At 42.1% G+C, this 17,137-nt stretch overlaps 1 protein-coding gene and 1 long non-coding RNA gene across 15 annotated transcripts in view; one reads left to right on the forward strand and one right to left on the reverse strand.

The window, feature by feature from the left end:
• The window catches only part of LOC128329558 (uncharacterized), a 59,409-nt gene that overhangs the window by 39,210 nt on the left and 3,062 nt on the right, over positions 1–17,137 (forward strand). For 2 of the 6 annotated variants that reach the window (XR_008309706.1, XR_008309699.1), the window contains 2 exons: positions 7,425–7,502; positions 9,324–9,591. This is a non-coding gene — a long non-coding RNA (uncharacterized LOC128329558). Of the gene's footprint in view, positions 1–1,938; positions 2,826–7,424; positions 7,503–8,881; positions 8,914–9,323; positions 9,592–13,143; positions 17,125–17,137 lie in introns of those variants that run through there. The other 4 variants (XR_008309700.1, XR_008309705.1, XR_008309701.1 and 1 more) reach the window with 4 other exon arrangements.
• Positions 1–17,137, reverse strand: part of RBMS1 (RNA binding motif single stranded interacting protein 1) — a 198,629-nt gene that overhangs the window by 21,831 nt on the left and 159,661 nt on the right. For all 9 annotated transcript variants that reach the window (XR_008309693.1, XM_053260969.1, XM_053260958.1 and 6 more), the window contains exons 5-6: positions 3,858–4,015; positions 1,212–1,291 (exon numbers count right to left, since the gene is read on the reverse strand). Coding sequence is in view for 8 of the 9 variants with exons in the window: in XM_053260969.1 (XP_053116944.1) it covers positions 1,212–1,291; positions 3,858–4,015 (238 nt within the window). In the remaining variant the exon portion in view is untranslated. The remainder of the gene's footprint in view (positions 1–1,211; positions 1,292–3,857; positions 4,016–17,137) is intronic.

The raw sequence follows: 17,137 nt of genomic DNA on the forward strand, positions 1-17,137 counted from the left end.
ATGCTGAGACTGAATAGGGACAGTTGCTCTCCTCTGCTAGATATAAGAGAATCACCACTTTGAAATGTTCCTCTTACCCAGTTAGAATGTCTTCCACATCCCTTTTACTTCTGCTTCAATGATTCTATTAATGTAATCCTACCCAGCAACTCTGTTCTACCTGGCAGAAGCTGATAGCACAAGGCTGTTAACTTGTGCCTTCAAAAAGGTTCATGGTAGGCAATATGATGCGTTTATCATTAGCTAACAGTTGTCCATTATAGGATGGGTTGGGATTCTCACAGCAGCAAATGGCTAAGAGAAAAAAGCACTAGCAGAGGATCTTTGAGCTCTTTTGCTGGCAAGTTCTGTGCTTTGCATTGGCTAAGCACAATCTCATTTCAGTAGGGAGAAAAAACTCAATGAGGAAGTTTTCTTTTGATTCTATATTTGTGTATCTATAGGTTTTAAACACTACTGAACAACCAACAAACCCACAGGGAAAAGTGACTAATTAAAAAATGGAAACCATATTTAACTCCCTCTCCCTTAGCTAGAAAACTTGTTTTCATTTGCCTGTACCACCTTGAAAATATTTTATCCTTAAAAGTGGGATATAAATATAATAAACAAACAAAACAACCACTACTGAAGTTATGAAGATATTTGCCAAACATGACAATAGTCTGGTGTATCCTACTCCTTTTAAAACAATGCAATATTATGGTGTTCACAGTGTTCTATATTCAGGCCTTTAGAATTCATTCATTCATTCAATTTCTATACTGCCTTTATTTAGGCCTTTAGCCTGTGGTTGCCTGGTTTTATACTTGCAATGCTTGCAAAACGGAATAATTGATCAGTGGAGGCAAGAGTGCTTCATTCTCCCTGCTCACACACAAGAGCAGGCTGGGGGTACAGAACAAAAAATTAGAGGAAACTTCCCTGTCAGACAGAGGTGTCATATTCTGTGCTTCTCCCATCACATGGAAGTTTCCATATTGTGAACTGAGTGGATGTGAAAGTGTTGCTGCAATCACAGGAGTGCCAGCCATATTCCCCGATTGCCTAATTTACATTTGTCCACAAGAATGTACCTAAGGCGAAGTACCTACTGCTTGCATGTTCAAGAAGTCCTGTGAATTGGCCATGGATGTCAAAAAACCATACCAATCTGTCCTAAATAAAAAAATAATTAATTTTAGGTTTTCAAGAGAATTAAAGAAACATACCAGAAACTCCTGGTGGTGTTTTAATGAACTTTCCATTAAAATGAGCTATCACCGCTTCACATTTTTCTGTTGATTCCATCCTGTGTAAAAGACAAGGCGAGATAACTTGTTAACTTGTACATGATTTGGTTTCTGCGCTTGGTGAGTAAGGCACCTTAATTAAGCCTCAGGCTTAGTCAAAATAGCACACCAAAGCAGTATGTGGCAGTATGTGAATGAGTCTCAGGCTTTGTCAGGATGCCGTGTTACCTGGTTGCCCCGTGGAGTCTGGCGGGGCACGTGGCATCCTTCCTTTGAGGCTGCTTTCTTTACCCAATGGGAATGGGGGTGAGATAGTCCCAGGGCTGTCGAGATCCAGTGAGGCTGAGCAGGCGAGGCAAGGAGAGCTCTACATAACAGCTCCAGTGGGGCCACCACACTGGGAGAGGTTGAAAGTGAGGTGAGGGAGGGGGCGGGGCTTGGAGCAGGCTTTCAGCCCTGTCAGCTCTGTCCTAAGGTATTTAAAGCCAAGGCAGGCAATAATGAGGGCTGCTCTTGAGCATAGGAGCTGGAGTTTCCTTGGAAAGGGAACTGGCTAGATGTAGCAAGCCAGGGAGCTTTCCAGATTACACTATGTTCAGCAGTAAAATGGTTGGCAGGATTATTTTGAAAATGTAAATAGCTTATGCAACCTTCCGACAATGGGAAAATACAGCTATTTATTTGCAATGCATGTGCAACGTTGCAGGACTAAAACAGAAGGATAAAATCCAAAAGAAGGCATCAGTAATGCGAACAGCACCTTGCTGACGGACTGCAGTGTTGAAACACAGGCAGTACAGAAACACACTTAATGGACAGTGTGACACAGCTGTAGCATGTAATCTGGTAAGTGCCCAGGAGGAAGATTGAGGTGATTAAGCAAACTCCTCCCCTGGCTTACTCTGAGGCTGACTTGGGCTGTTCTTACCCTGGATTTTAGAGTTTAAAAGGGACAGGAACAGACCTCCTCTCCCTTGGAGCATAACAGGCTTGTACACCCCCTCCTTTCGCTGAACAGTGAATACCCTAGCTTTCTTGCTGAAACCTGTGCACTGGAAAAATGATGGTTTGCCAATTTCACATGAAAAAACAGCCTGCCAACAAACAGAAAGGATCCCAATGTGCACAAGGAAAGAAAAAGGCATCATATGAGCCCAAGGCATGTTCGTGTTTTATCAACCTGGTCTGGAATTATGTCTGACACTCTCTCCCTTTGAACAGCACATCCATTTGGGAAGCTTTTCCCAAGTTCACTTTGGAATTATAACACAAAGACTCAATTTCCTCCCTTTCTACCATGTAGCATAACTAATTTACTTCAATAATATATATTACCTTCTATGTATAGATATAGGGCAAATATTCCTGTGCTGTGGTTTGTGAAAGCACCCTTACTTGAGTACAATATTGAGCAAATGTAAGCAAAGAATAATCAACAAATGTAGAACAATACTCTGCATGATGGTTGTGATGCCAGTCTGTATATTTGACTACAGTCTATTATTGCTGACTATTGCTACAAGCTAAGATTTACCCTTGTGTAGATGGTGGTCTAGTTTTTTTTAAATTGCAAAGTAACAATGGACTGTAATTGCACTCTTGTTCCCTAGCTGTTCAGGAATCAGGATTTCCACATTTACTAGGGATGTGAACATTGGAACAGGGGCACCAAACCCGCTTGCTTGAATGCTAATGAGCAGGATTGGGGTGAACTAGTCCCAACTGCAGCTTGAACATCCTCTGCTCTGTGTTCTGTGTTCGCCAAAGAGAAGCCCTCCCCACTCCAGAAGGCAGAGCATCATCTTCCTGTCAGTGTTGCTGGAACCTGTAGAACCAGTCCAAGCCTTGATGGGTAAGGCACTCTGCCAAGGCCTGGAGAACCAGCCACCATCTCCCTCTTCTTCAAGGGAAACTTGTTTGCCAAGAAGAAGAGTGAAGACAGCAGCAGGTGCTTCTGTGTGGAATGTTGTCGTCTTCAATTTTTCTTCCAGGGATATGGAACCTAAGTCCCCAGGGGGAAAGATGCTCCGTCTGTCTACATGAGCACATTGTGCCTCTATCACCTTCCCCAAGAGATCTTGCACATGTTCATGCAACTCTAACACTTACTATATAGAGAATATAGAATGATATCCTATTTTATAACCATAGCCATCTTGAAACCCTTAGTTTTGTCTTTTAAAGTTCACATGTATTCAATGTCCTGTTGGACAATGTTTTTAACTGTTTGGGTGTTTCCTGAGATTCCGGAATAAAAGCCCAAGAAAAACTATTCAATTTCTTCTATTTTGCTGACATACGTTGTCCATTATAAATAATTGATCACAGTAATTTAGAATTCTGTTCTCTCACAATAATATTAAATATAACTGTTAATACCAGTTTTTGTAATTAGGAGAGTTCTCTTTATTACAATACAAATAGACGTGTGTCACACATACTTATACTTAGTCAGTTAACTGGTCAAATTGTGTTTATTTTGGTCTAGCCAAATGACCAGCACTAGCATCTCCATTTCATATTGTTATTCATAGCTAAGGGTCTTTCCTTTATTTTATTTGAGCACCACAGTGATGGAGATATTATGAAGCACATTTCAGAAGATATAGACAGCTAGCACAGTACCTTGCAAAGCCAACCCCACGACTTGTGCCGTTGGAATCGCGAAGTATCCTTGTAGAGATAACTTGTCCAAAGGGTTTCAGCATATTCTCAAGCTCTTGCTCATCCATTGAAAGTGGCAAATTGGAAATATATAAATTAGTTGGATCCTGCTCTTGTTGCTGAAAAGCAATTGAAATGTACCATTAGTTTTCAGAAGAGTGATGGGGATTTTGAACATAAAATAGCAGTCATGAAATATATTCTGCTGCTGAAGCTTCCAGAACAAAGTGGCTTCAGAAATATCCTAGGCTGCCACCAATAAACCTTTAATTCTCAATAGTCTAATACCAGTCTCTTGGATTTCACGGAGAGATCAACAAGATTCATTTAGACAAAAGGCTGCAGCACATGTGGTTATATTTGTTTATTGCAACTAATATTCACAACATGAAGCTCTTCCTTCGTCTGATGATGTAAGCCATTATTATTTTAAGAATTAAATCCAATGGGAACATCTAAGTAAAAGGAAAACTATTTGCTGCCCAATGCCAGCTGAAGTCAAAGATGGAAGGGCTAGTTGACACGCTTCTGATTGTTTCCCCCCAGAAAAGAAATGGTCACAGCAATAACCACTTATTTGAGCCAATTCACATTAAAATCTAAGTTAGCAAGTTATCATGGATGTGCACTCTCCTAATTTTTACATACTCAAGTAGATTTGAGGCCGCAAGAACCAGGATCATTTTAAGCAGAGAGTAGGGAGAACGTCCAAACTGGGCCTGTGTTTATATTCTCAGCTGACAACTGCGACTGATCCAAGTGATTCCCGTAGGCAGCCATGCCATGCTTTCCAAAACAAAAATACTACAATGTGCAAGCACTAAACTGGCACACAAAATTAACATTCTCCCTTAGTGCTTGGAAATACTATATGATTGATGAGGTCAAAAATGAAAGAGCCACAGAATAAGAGGTAGGGCTTGTTGAAAACACTAGGTCCACCTGAAACTCTGAAGCAAATGCTACTTAAGTTTTTATAGTTTAACGTGCTGACCATCTTAGGAAAAAATATGTTAAAGACCAGTGGCTAACATTTTCCACAGTGCTACAGGAGGTGGTGGTGGTGGAGTTCTGAGGCAGAAGAGTGGACTCTACACACTACAGACTTCTGGTAGAGATACAAATTTTAATGCTGCATACATTTTTTTAAAAAAATGTCAAAGTAGTCACTGGATATTGTTTACTTCCTAGCATTCAGAGAGCCTGCTGTGCAAGAATCTTTTTTTGGGGTGTGTGCTGGCCTTAGGATCTAATGCCTGCAACATTCTGCTCCAACCTTCTGGCAAGATGTTTGATACCAGAATTCTTCAGACTAAACAGGTTGCACTTCAGAAAATTATTAATAAATATAATGTGTGAAGGTGCTGCTCCACTTGGAAGGTGATTAAATTTTATTTGAGTCAATTGCTTTGTTGTCATCCTCAGAGTGTTGATATCTTAGCTACTGAATGGTTGCCTTCTCCCACAAAGTGTAAAGTGTTAAGTTCTGTTTAGCCAATCTACTGTTCCTCTGATACTTTTCAAAATGAGAGCTTTTTTGGCCGGCTATCAAATCTTCTCTGCCTGTGTTTTTCAAAATACTTCCACCTACCCATTATTACCATCAAGGGTTAATGCTGCAAGATCTCTGCCAACCAGACAGTGCTACAGCAATGGAATATGTCTCCAGGACTGCAATGATGAGGATAAATATTTTAAGAGGAAGAGAGAAGTGCATTTCAACATTGTGCAACTGGGCTGGGTTTGCCCAATAGGTGAGAGCTGAGCCTGTTGGGCTTCTAACTTTTGCTCTTAAAGGGGAGCAATGCTGAGGGGGAGCTCCAAAGGTGACTGGAAGAGACACTGTCGGGGTAGGTGTTTGTTTCATCTGGCTTCCCACCACCCTCTATTCTGGATTGGGAGAGGGACTCTGGCTGCAGCTTCTGTGCACTTACCCCTCTGGCTGGCCTCTATCTTGTTTTGTTCATATTAATTGCTTAGCAGCTTGCACCTGGGCCAGGTTTGCCTGATAGGCTGGATGAGAGCCATGCCTGTTGGGCTTCTAAACATTTGGTCACTTATAAAGGGCTGTGGGGCAGCCCACCAATGGGGGGACTGCCAAAGGGGGCTGGCCTTGGTGGCAGCCTTTGGGGATGAGACTGAGGGCTGGGGCCCAAGTACTGTTCTGGACTCCTCAAAGGAGACTTGGTATGTGTCTTGGGTTGTCCAGAGATGGGGAAGTGGAGGACAATGACTCTGGAGCAGCTAATCCAGTGGTGATGGGGAATCAAAAAAGTAGGTCAGTGGGCCATAAGAACAGCCCTGCTGAATGAATCAGGCCCAAGTCCAGCATCCTTTTTCACACAGTGGCCCACCAGATGCCCTGGGGAGCCCACAGGCAAGAGGTGTGTGCATGTCCTCTCTCTTGCTGTTGCTCCCCTGCAACTGGTATTGAGAGGCATCGTGCCTCTGAGGCTGGAGGTGCCCACAGCCACCAGAGTACTAGCTACTGATAGACCTGTCCACCATGAATCTGTTCACCCTTTAAAGCCATCCAAGCTGGTGGCCATCACCACATCCCATGGCATAGAATTCCACAGATTAATTATGTGCTGTGTGAAAAAGTACTTCCTCTTGTCGGTCCTAAATTTCCCAACCTTCAGTTTCATGGGGTAACCCTTGGTTCTAGTATTGTGAGAAAGATTTCTCTTTGTCCACCCTCTCCACTCCATGCATAATCTTATACATCTCGATCATGTCTCCCCTTAGTCACCTCTTTTCCAAGCTAAAGAGCTCCAGATGCTGTAGCCTAGCCTCATAAGGAAGGTGCTCCAGGCCCCTGATCCTTTTGGTTGCCCTCTTCTGCACCTTTTCCAGTTCTACAATATTCTTCTTAACATATGGTGACCAAAGCTGTATGCAGTACTCCAGATGTGGCCACACCATAGATTTGTATAAGGGCATTATATTAGCAGCATTTTTATTTTCAGCCCCCTTTCTAATGATTCCTAGCATGGAATTAGCCTTTTTCACAGCTGCTGCGCACTGAGATGACACTTTCAATGAGCTGTCTACCATGACCCTAAGATCTCTCTCCTGGTCAGTCACCAACAGCTCAGATCCCATCAGCGTATATGCAAAGTTGGTGTTTTTTGCCCCAATATACATCACTTTACACTTGCTTACATTGAACCACATTTGCCATTTTGTCACCCACTCCCCCAGTTTGGAGAGATCTTTTTGGAGTTCCTCACAATCCATTGTGGTTTTCACTACCCTAAATAGTTTAGTGTCATCTGCAAATTTGGCCACTTCACAGGTCACTCCAACTTCTAGATCATTTATGAACATGTTAAGGTGCACTGGTCCCAGTATCTAACCCGGGGGGGACCCCACTTCCTACCTACCTCCATTGTGAAAACTGTCAATTTATTCCTACTCTCTGTTTCCTGTCCTTCAAACAGTTACCAATCTACACAGGTCGTAACAGGGGAAGGGAATTCTGAAATTTAATTAATTTCAAATAATTAATTAATTGTCATCTTCCAGCAGGCCTACCACCTCTTTGACCTTGGAAAGCAGTGCCAGTTATCCACAGATCCTCACCTTATTACTCTGTGATGCCAGGTCAGTCTAAAATAAATCTGAGATCATCTATGACTTGATTATGGATGAAGGAGCCGACCTGGTATGCAATATGGAGACCTGGTCAGGAGAGGCTAGTGGCCCAGTTTGGTCCCAACTTCTCCCAGTGGATCACTATGTTCTGAACGATATGTGTGGGGAGGTGGGGTGGCTGTGGTCTACAAAAATATCATCACCCCTTACCAGGATTCCTGTCAGGGAGTTGGCCTATATTGAATGTGTGTACCTAAGCCTAGGTACCAAGGATTGACTGGGACTCTTGTTGGTGCACCAATCACCCTGCTGCCCAACAGAGTCCGGACTTAGCTGATGGACCTGGTTGCAGAGTTAGCACTTGAATTGCCCAGGTAATTGTTTGTGGGGGACTTCAAAGAAAGATCATTCATACCAAAAATGCCAACTGGAATTTTTGAATGGCTACTTTGCTAGTCTGATGAAATTAGAAATGTTATACCCTTAATGATCAAGTTATTATGAATATCATAATTAATAATAAGACAGGGTGTATTCTACTGTGAACCCCAACCTCTTTCAAATTATATACTGACTGAAATTGACACATTGTGTCCCGATTTGATTTGACACAAATCGATTCAGGTGATGTAAGGGCCATTTTGAGGCCTGTTTTTGAGAGATGGTCTACCAATTGGGTCTACCTAGTAGTCCTCCAAGGTGGGCTCAAGCACTGTCTGGAACGGAGGGCTAATCTACTAGCTCACCCCAATTGGTAGACCACCTCTCCCTGGAAAAATGACAGAATTTTAAGGTCCATTTTTAAGCTCTCCCTAGAAAAACAGGCCTCAAAATGGTGCTCAAATCAATTTGAGGTTGATTTGCTGAGACAGCTGGCCAAGCTGACTGTTTTCAACAAATCAATTTTAGTTTTTGCGATTCGATTTGAGCTTGAATCAAATCACCAAAATTGATTCATGCACACTTCTAGATCACACAAGAAACATTTGGCTCAAGTTTCTCTCTTCCTTTTCTAATCTGCTCATTTCCAATACCTCCAACTAGGTTCATATCATTTAAATCCTTTTCTGATTTTATCCAATTATATTGACTTTGTAACCGCTTCTTTCATCCAGTTGTTACAGGCCAGACATATGGCATTTATTGAGAGACAGTTATTAAAAACTTAGCTGACCCATGTCTTTAATAATTTTACAAATGCAGTGGGGGCCCTGATTCTGGTTGGGAGTATGGCATGCAGAAAGGGAAGGACTAACCTTCTAGCTTGATTGAAGGCTTCTAGCTTAACCTTCTTTTGGCATTTTTCCTGCCAAAAAGGAAACCCTCTGAAGTTGCTATTACCCCCCCCCCCAAAGCTGCTATTTACAGGTTTTTCTTGTGCTTTCTAGGGAAGTTGGAAAACAGATCTGATTATTAATTGGTAAGCATCAAGAGACAACGTACCTGTGTGTGTGTGTGTGTGTGTGTGCGCACACACACACACACCCCTTTTTCAGTTATCTTTTCTGTATCTGTAATAGACGAAGTTCTCACTTTCCTCAGTATTGCTACAAATGGATTTGTGGGTAAAAGGTACTCCAAAGATACTACAAATTCTCTGTTATCAAGTTGGTTTTCGGATAATATTTATTTATTTTATTATTTATTTATCAAATTTGTATACTGCCCCAAACTTTCGTCTCTGGGCGGTTTACAATAATATGTATCTCACGTTATCCATACACTTTTAAAACATGGGAATTACATTGCACCAACTCCAAAGTGAAAAGAAATAAATACTTTATTCACCAATCAATCTTATCCCCTATGCTTTTTAACATCTATATGAAGCTGCTGGGAGAGGTCATCAAGAGGTTTGGAGAGATGTGCCACCAGTATGCAGATGAAGCCCAGCTCTATCTCTCTATTCCACCTCAATCAGGAGAGCCGGTTGAAGTGCTTGACCATTGCCTGGAGGAAGTAATGGGCTGGATGCGGACCAACAAATTGAAACTGAATCCAGATAAATCGGAGATGCTGAGTGTCAGGGGCTCTCGAATCCATGAAGTTGGAGACATATCCTATTCTTGAAGTGGTGGTAGTACCCCGGAAGGAACAGGTGTGTAGCTTGGGGGTACTCCTGGATTTGTTGCTGTTGCTGAAGACCCAGTTGGTGGTCGTGGCCAGGAGTGCCTATTTTCAACTCAGGCTTGTCTGCCAGCTACAGCTCTTTCTGGACAGAGATAGCCTGGCCACAATGATCCAAGCTCTGGTAACCTCCAGATGGAACTATTGTAATGTGCTCTTTGTGGGGCTGCCCCTGAAGACAATTCGGAGGCTGTAACTAGTGCAGAATGCTGCAGCAAGACTGCTGATGGGCACTTCTGGCCTGGTACACATCACACCGGTCTTAAAGGAACTGCACTGGTTGCCAATTTGCACCGAGCCCAATTCAAGGTTTTAACATTGACTTATAAAGCCCTGAACAACCTGGACCCCAAATACCTGAAGGAAGGCCTTCTCCTATATAGACCTGCCTGTCAGTTAAGATCTGTTGGAGAGGCCCTCTTGGGAGTGCCACCATTGTCAGCAGTTAAAGGGGTTGGGGCATGTGAGAGGGCTTTCTCTGTGGTGGCCCCTAGGTTGTGGAATGCCCTCCCCTCTGAGGTGCACCAAGCTCTAACACTGTGCACATTCCGGAGAATGGTGAAGACACACCTCTTTACCCTGGCCTTTGACTGGTAATGTAGTGGTTCTTCCCCTCTCAGGCACTGAATTTTTTTAATGCATTTTTTATTTTTATGATGTTGTATTTTAATTATATTTTATATTGGGTTTATTGTAACCTGCTCTGAGACCTTTGGGTATTGGAAATACGAGAAATGTAAACATTAAATAAACAAACAAATAAAATTGAACTTTTTATGGGAAGGAGAAAAAAACCCCAAAACAACAAAAACAACATGCCACCCTGCAATGTAAGGTATATTGAAAAGCGAGCGTGTTTAGCCTCTATGCGCCTTTCCCATAAAAAACCGAAGGAACAGGCTCTGGTCTAAGTCTCTATAGACATAAAGAGGATTTTTGTGGTGCCTTGCTGACCTCTAAAGCCATAAGTGCATAGTACTTTCAGTTTCCAGTTCAATGCAATAGGGCACTGTTCTTCACGGTAAGGCCTGGGAGCCTGTGGTGGCACCCATTGGCCCTAAGTGTGGGCCTCTCACTAAATTGTTTGTTAGGCCTGTGTGAAGTTTCTGTTAAAGCCAAATACTCTGCACAGCTCTCTGGCACTGTTCAGAGGCGATCATACCCACTGCACAGTAATGAGCTTTCACCAACACTGGTGGAACTCTTTTAAAAATCTGGCCACAGTTACCCATGCCTTAGTCATGTCACGGCTGAATTACTGTAACATGCTCTATGTGGGGCTGCCCTTGAAGAATATCCAGAAACTGCAGCTAGTGTAAAATGCGGCAGCTAGGGAGCTGCCTGGAGCTGCCTGTTGGGATCACATCACACTCATTTTGAAAGAGCTACATGGATTACGTTTGTTTCCGGGTCCAATTCATGGTGCTGGTTTTGACCTTTAAAGCCCTTAATGGTTTGGGCCCTGGATACCTGAGGAACCGCCTGCTTCCAAGGGTTGCTGCCTGCTTGACTAAGTCATCTGAGGGGACTCTGCTCCGCGTGTCGACAATGAGGAAGGCTCGGTTATCGTGCACGCGGGACAGGGCCTTCTCTGTTGCTGCCCCCAGACTCTGGAATGCTCTCCCGGTGGCTATTCGCTCCTCAGTCTCCATCATAGTTTTTAGAAAGCGTGATAAATCTTGGCTTTTTACCCAGGCTTTTATATGATAAAAGTCTCTACTGCCGCTTCTTTGTATTTTGTACACTTTTTATGCTTGTATTTTAAATCTTTTTAGACAGATTTGTTTTATATTTTATCTTAATATTTTAATTGTGTCATTTTTATAGTCTTGTTTTTAATTTTTGTGTGTACCGCCTTGGGACTGTTTTAATGAAAGGCAGTATACAAATTTAACAATAAATAAAAATAAAATAAAGGAAACTGAGCCTCCTCAAACCCCAGCACCATCTTGGAAGGCGCACCTGGAGCACTAGGAAGTGCAGTCCTTCGCAACAGCCCATGCATGCCTTCTAACATGGCACTATGGCTTGACAGGGCTATGCTTTTCTTGAGCTGGGGAAAATGTAGCACTCATAGAGCAGCACAGAGAGAAATGGCTCACATACTGAAAGGTTTTTGCCCAACTGGCCCCTGCTTGAAAAATAGTGAAGATCACTGCAATGAAAGATGGCAATACCCCGATAGCTGTATTAGTGCAAATTGCAATACCATTATGGCGGGGGCGGGCTGGCGGAGAAGAATTGTTTGTTCTTCACCACAGGGCACTTAACCAAATTAAGATTGACGCTGACCTGGAAGACAGAGTTACAAAATACTGAAAAAAGTTTTTATTATTTTTCTTCTCAAATGAAGAATGATGCACCCCAGTTCCTTCCAAGGGTTAAAAACCTACTTTGTTTTGTCGCTTCCCCTTACAGAAACTTATTTAATTTAAGTTTAATTAGCCGTGCTTACTCAAGTTTGTCAAAAGCTTTAGCTTGTGTTCAGATATTCTGCTATACCAGGGCTGCACAACAACTTCAGCCTTCCAGCTGCTGTGGAACTACAATTCCCAGCATCCCCAGCCACAGTAGCCAATAGTCAGGGACGATGCAAGTTTGTAAGAGATTTTTGTAGTCCAACAACAGCTGGAGGGCTGAAGTTATACAGACCTGTGCTACACAAACAGGACTTCTGCTCATGTTGGGGAGGAATTTTCTCCTGATAAGCAATACTGCAGAGTTCACCAACCCCCTGGAGCTAATTTTAGATGAAATTTGCCTATCTGCAGTTTTGAGTGGCCAGAAATGGCTTGGCAATGACTTCTGATGTCATTTCCAGCTGCCATTTTCCAGCAGAGAACCATTTTGTGGCTCTTTTTAAAGATTTTTTTTTGCGGGGGGGGGAGTGAATATTTGACTGTTCTCGGAGTGGGGAATGTTGCTGGAGAGTTGGAGACCTGGAGAATAAGATTCTGTCTTTTTCTTCTCTTACTTCTGGCCCCTTGCTTTTTTGGCTCTCTTTTTGTTCTTGTTAGGAACCTAACTCCCCCAGTTCCCATTAACTCAAGGTTCTGTTATTTGCAGTTTACATGTTTGTGCCTATAGGGGAGCATGGAACCCCCGTGAATAACTAGGGCTGCCTGTACACTTTGCACGAAGAAATATAATGTATGAGGCTGGTTGCTATCAGGGGAGGGGGGGGACAGCATACTTCAACATTACAATCTGCTGAATTTACTTGTTTCTCTTCAAGCATAACAAAACAAGACTGCTTTAAGCTAGCACTCTTCTATATAAATGCAGGTTATTCTCTATTTACTTGCAGAATTAAATATCTCAATAAGCATAAAGTTACGATCAGCATTCATTAAGACAGCTACAAGCATTCACTTCAGCAGAAAAAGCAGTGACTAGATGTCCTCATCTGAAACTAATTAACAAAAACTCCCTGTGCAAGGAACTGTTTCTGACATGCAAAGGAAAAAACCTTCCAACAACTTGGCAGCATGATAAGACATCTGTTTTCTCTTGCTTTGCACAGGGTCACAGCTAACAGACAGCCATTCAGAAACATGTGACTGGGGGACTGCTGACAGTATGGAAGATCCTCTAGCAAAAGGGATTAAACTGTAGCCTGCCTTCCCAGAGGAATGGTACTCATGTGTACCACTGAAGACGCACTGAAGTTTGCATTTGTAGATGTAGCTTTTCATCAGTTCTTGCTTTAACCCATTCAAAACAATTAAGGCTGCACCCTTCTACACACTTACTAGGGAGAAAGCTCACCTGCATTCAGTGGGAGTACATCCAGTTACTTAATACTTCTGAGTAAACTTGCACAGGATTGCATTGTACATGAATTGAACTAGGCACACTAGGGCAATGCATTGCAGAAAGTCAATAATCTGAATTGATGCAATGCAGGACCTACTGGACAATTTATCATACAATACAACCAACAATCTGGCTGATAAACTCATCATCATCATCTTTATTATTACGGTCGTTCGACCAGCAAAGTCTGGTAAACTGTCAATTTGATCCAATAAAAGTGTGTCTGATACACTCTTGCATCATATTGGACACTAACGGTGCTTGGAGGCTGACTTGATAGCTGAGCAGCAGGCTTCTCATATTCCTCATGACAGGAAATCTCCTTCTCTGCCGGCAGCAGCATTTCACAACACCAGTTTCCTTTCTGGCAACTGGCCCACAATGCTCCAGGGAAGGAAGCCATGCCACAACATTACTACACACAGTACACTACCATAGTTACAGGATGCAGCCATATTTGTTCAATGCACCAGGGAAAGGACACAATGTTGTGATGTTGCTTCCTTACCGAGGGCACTGTGCGCTGGTTGTCAAGAAGGAAAGTGGCATTTGCCACTGGAAAGTAAGATTTCATGTAACAATGAAGAAAAGGAATCCAGCTATCAGGTAAGCTCAGCCCACCAATGAATGAAGCCAATCCAGTGCATCCACACCCACCCAAATGCACATAAAAGCAAACAGAAGAGTGTAAACAATCACCACTCAGTAATCAAAACAGGAAGCAAACTACAAGGCAGTAGAACAAACACACCTGCCACCAACACACAACCAAAACAATTTTCTTTCAGCATCAGATAGACCAAACACTTCCTGAAAGAGTAGTCTTTAGTCAGTGACCAAACACTGTAAAAATTAACACCTGGGACAGCGAGTTCCACATTCCACAGCAGAAGAAGCCATTATATGTCCCCACTAACTAATCTTCAGAAGGTGGCGGGACAAGCAGAAGGGCCTTCCAAATGAACTTAGCAAATGGGCAGAAGTGTATTAGGGTAGGGGAAGCTACTGTTTAGATATCCTGCTTCTAATGGCCATTTAGGGCTTCAAAAGATGATAACCATCACTTTGAACCACTCCTGGAAATGGAACTATAGCCTGCTATAACCCACCATGGCTACATCTCCTGGTTCTTTGGGATTTGCGTGTGTAGCTTAAGCCCATGTTCTCTCATTTAAAAGAGACCAGTTTTAATTGGATGTGGAGATAGACGTGGCAACTCCCTTCTAAAGATTATGTTGACAAGTAAAGACAACCTTTGAAGGCTTTCCCTGTCCACCAGTAATTTATGGAATAGAATTTTAACTAATGTGGTTGATATAAGGTAGTTGTGGGTTTTTGTTTGTTTTTACTGAGAGTGGCCGACACCCAGACTAAGCTGCTCAGTAACACTACTCTAAAGGATGACTTAATTTCAGCAGGAGTACTCAGGAGTAATTTAGTATGGATGTCAATTAGTAGTTTTCAGTTAACAATATCTGTTACAATGAATAGTTGTGTTTCTCTGCTTTTAAAAAGCTCTGAGTACTTTTTTTTGTGTCAGTGTAAGAAAAGCAATGAATAAATGAATAAATAAATAAATGGGGGGAGGGGACCCACAGCTATGACCTCTAGATAGTTCAAAAGGATTACTAGGGATTAGTTCAGATTTCCTTAACAGGCTATGTTAGGAGATGCTCTCAACATGCATCTGTGCTGGGAGCACAGGAGCGTTATTCTTACTTGTGACAACCAAGCATATAAACTTTCTCATCCCTTCTTTATGAAACTGGAAAGTGGGAGAAGGAGATTAGTGCCTGGAGTAACTTAGCTTGGCCCTCATTCATTTCTCGGACTTTTTATCCTGCTCCTTCCTGGAAGTTTATGGCAAAATGCAGCATTTATAAATAAAAACATAGCCAGAGAAATAACTGTTGAATATATACAATATAAAAGTCAAGGGTTTCCCCTCCACAATTTTAAGAAAATTTAAATTCCATCTCTCCCTAACAGACATTAGTCTTATTCACGTTTGATGCATGTTCAATTTATGTACTGAGTATGCACATACAGATCTGAACACATGTATAGTTATTCACATGTTATGTTCAATGCCCATACAGCAGTAGACTTTCTGTTTGTACTCTGTATTTGAGAAGATCTGTACCCAGGTTCACTTTTAAAATGAACACATGTAAAGTCACTCACACAAAACTATGTACATGTGTACAGACACCCAAATGCACATTCAATATGATGTCTGAAGAAGGCTGTTGTGCAAAACAGTTTACATCTGGAGTCTAGAGGAGCATTTTCACATATGACTTGCAGGGTTAGCAACTTTGAATATCTCAAGCAGTGCAACCCATGAGCTATACTTCTCCAATATTCCTATGACTCCAACTAATCAAGATTTTGTCCAATGGTTACCATGGCAGCATAATTTATTTTCTTCCTCCTTTAGAAATGTACTGACCTCGAGAGCTTCCAAGGAAGCTCTCGAAGCTTACTTGTTTGTTTTTAAAATTACAACACAAGAAGGGGACTCATGGCCACTTCGTGGGAGGGAGGGTAGGAACTGCCGCCTGAGAGGAAGTGCACTGACTGAGAGGAAGTGCGATGTTAGTACAGTTCACAAGGTCTTTTACACCAAGACCTTGTGAACTGTAAAGGGGATGTCACCCTTACAAGTTAAAGGATCCTTTGGCGAGCACAAAACTAGATTTGGGGACAAATTAGATATGCCTCAGAGTGTCGTCTTCAACTCAATTTCTTCACCTTTAGGCCTCAGACTCAACAGAAACCAGGCCTGAGGGTAGGATGCATCAACAATCCTCAGCCCTCAAGGATTGGGAAAGGAATATTTTTCTGTAGAACTATTGGTCCTTTCTTCTATCCTGGCCTTCTTTCCATTTGGTTTGAAGGTCACCTGTACACAGAAACCCTAGTTTGCCAATATCTCCTAAATTGTTACAAGTTAGTCCTGCTTTATTGCTTTAATTTTATTTTAATATTGTATGCTAGTTTTTGTAATTAGTGTGAACCAAGTGCCCACTGATTTGAAAAGGGGGATAAAAATTAAAATGTAACAGTCAGCATCCTTCATGATTCTATTTAATAGATACTGTTAAAAAAGCTAAGTGAAAATCAAGTCTTATACAAGAGACATGACCTCCTAGATGTGCATAGGTGCTCAAAAACAAAATGCCAAGAAAAATAAAGTTAATCCTGTCTTGCAATATTCTCCATAGGAACGGCAAGAGAGTCAACCATCAGAAAGCAGGGAGAGCTTAACAGACCTAGATTAATTTGGAATAGCAGAAACAACGCTATGTATTTGCTCTTTTATTCTATGCTATTTGTACACCATACAAACATTCATCTCTGGGTGGTTTACAACAACATAACTTGGCAAAGAGGCACCTTTTAACATGTTGATTCTCTTTATTTAGAGTAATTTATTTAGAGGGAGAGTAACTGGCCCTCTCCACCCCCAGCACAGTACCTTCAGTGACTGTTGCTGGTGTCTGTCTTATGTTTCTTTTTAGATTGTGAACCCTTTGGGGACAGGGATCCACCTTATTTATTTGTTATTTCTCTGTGTAAACTGCCCTGAGCCATTTTTGGAAGGGCGGTATAGAAATCGAATAAATAAATATGGAGCTAGCGTGGTGTAGTGGTTAGAGTGCTGGACTAGGACCAGGGAGACCTGAGTTCAAATCCCC

The sequence above is a fragment of the Hemicordylus capensis genome, chromosome 1 (assembly GCF_027244095.1).
Source record: "Hemicordylus capensis ecotype Gifberg chromosome 1, rHemCap1.1.pri, whole genome shotgun sequence".
NCBI lineage: Eukaryota > Metazoa > Chordata > Lepidosauria > Squamata > Cordylidae > Hemicordylus > Hemicordylus capensis.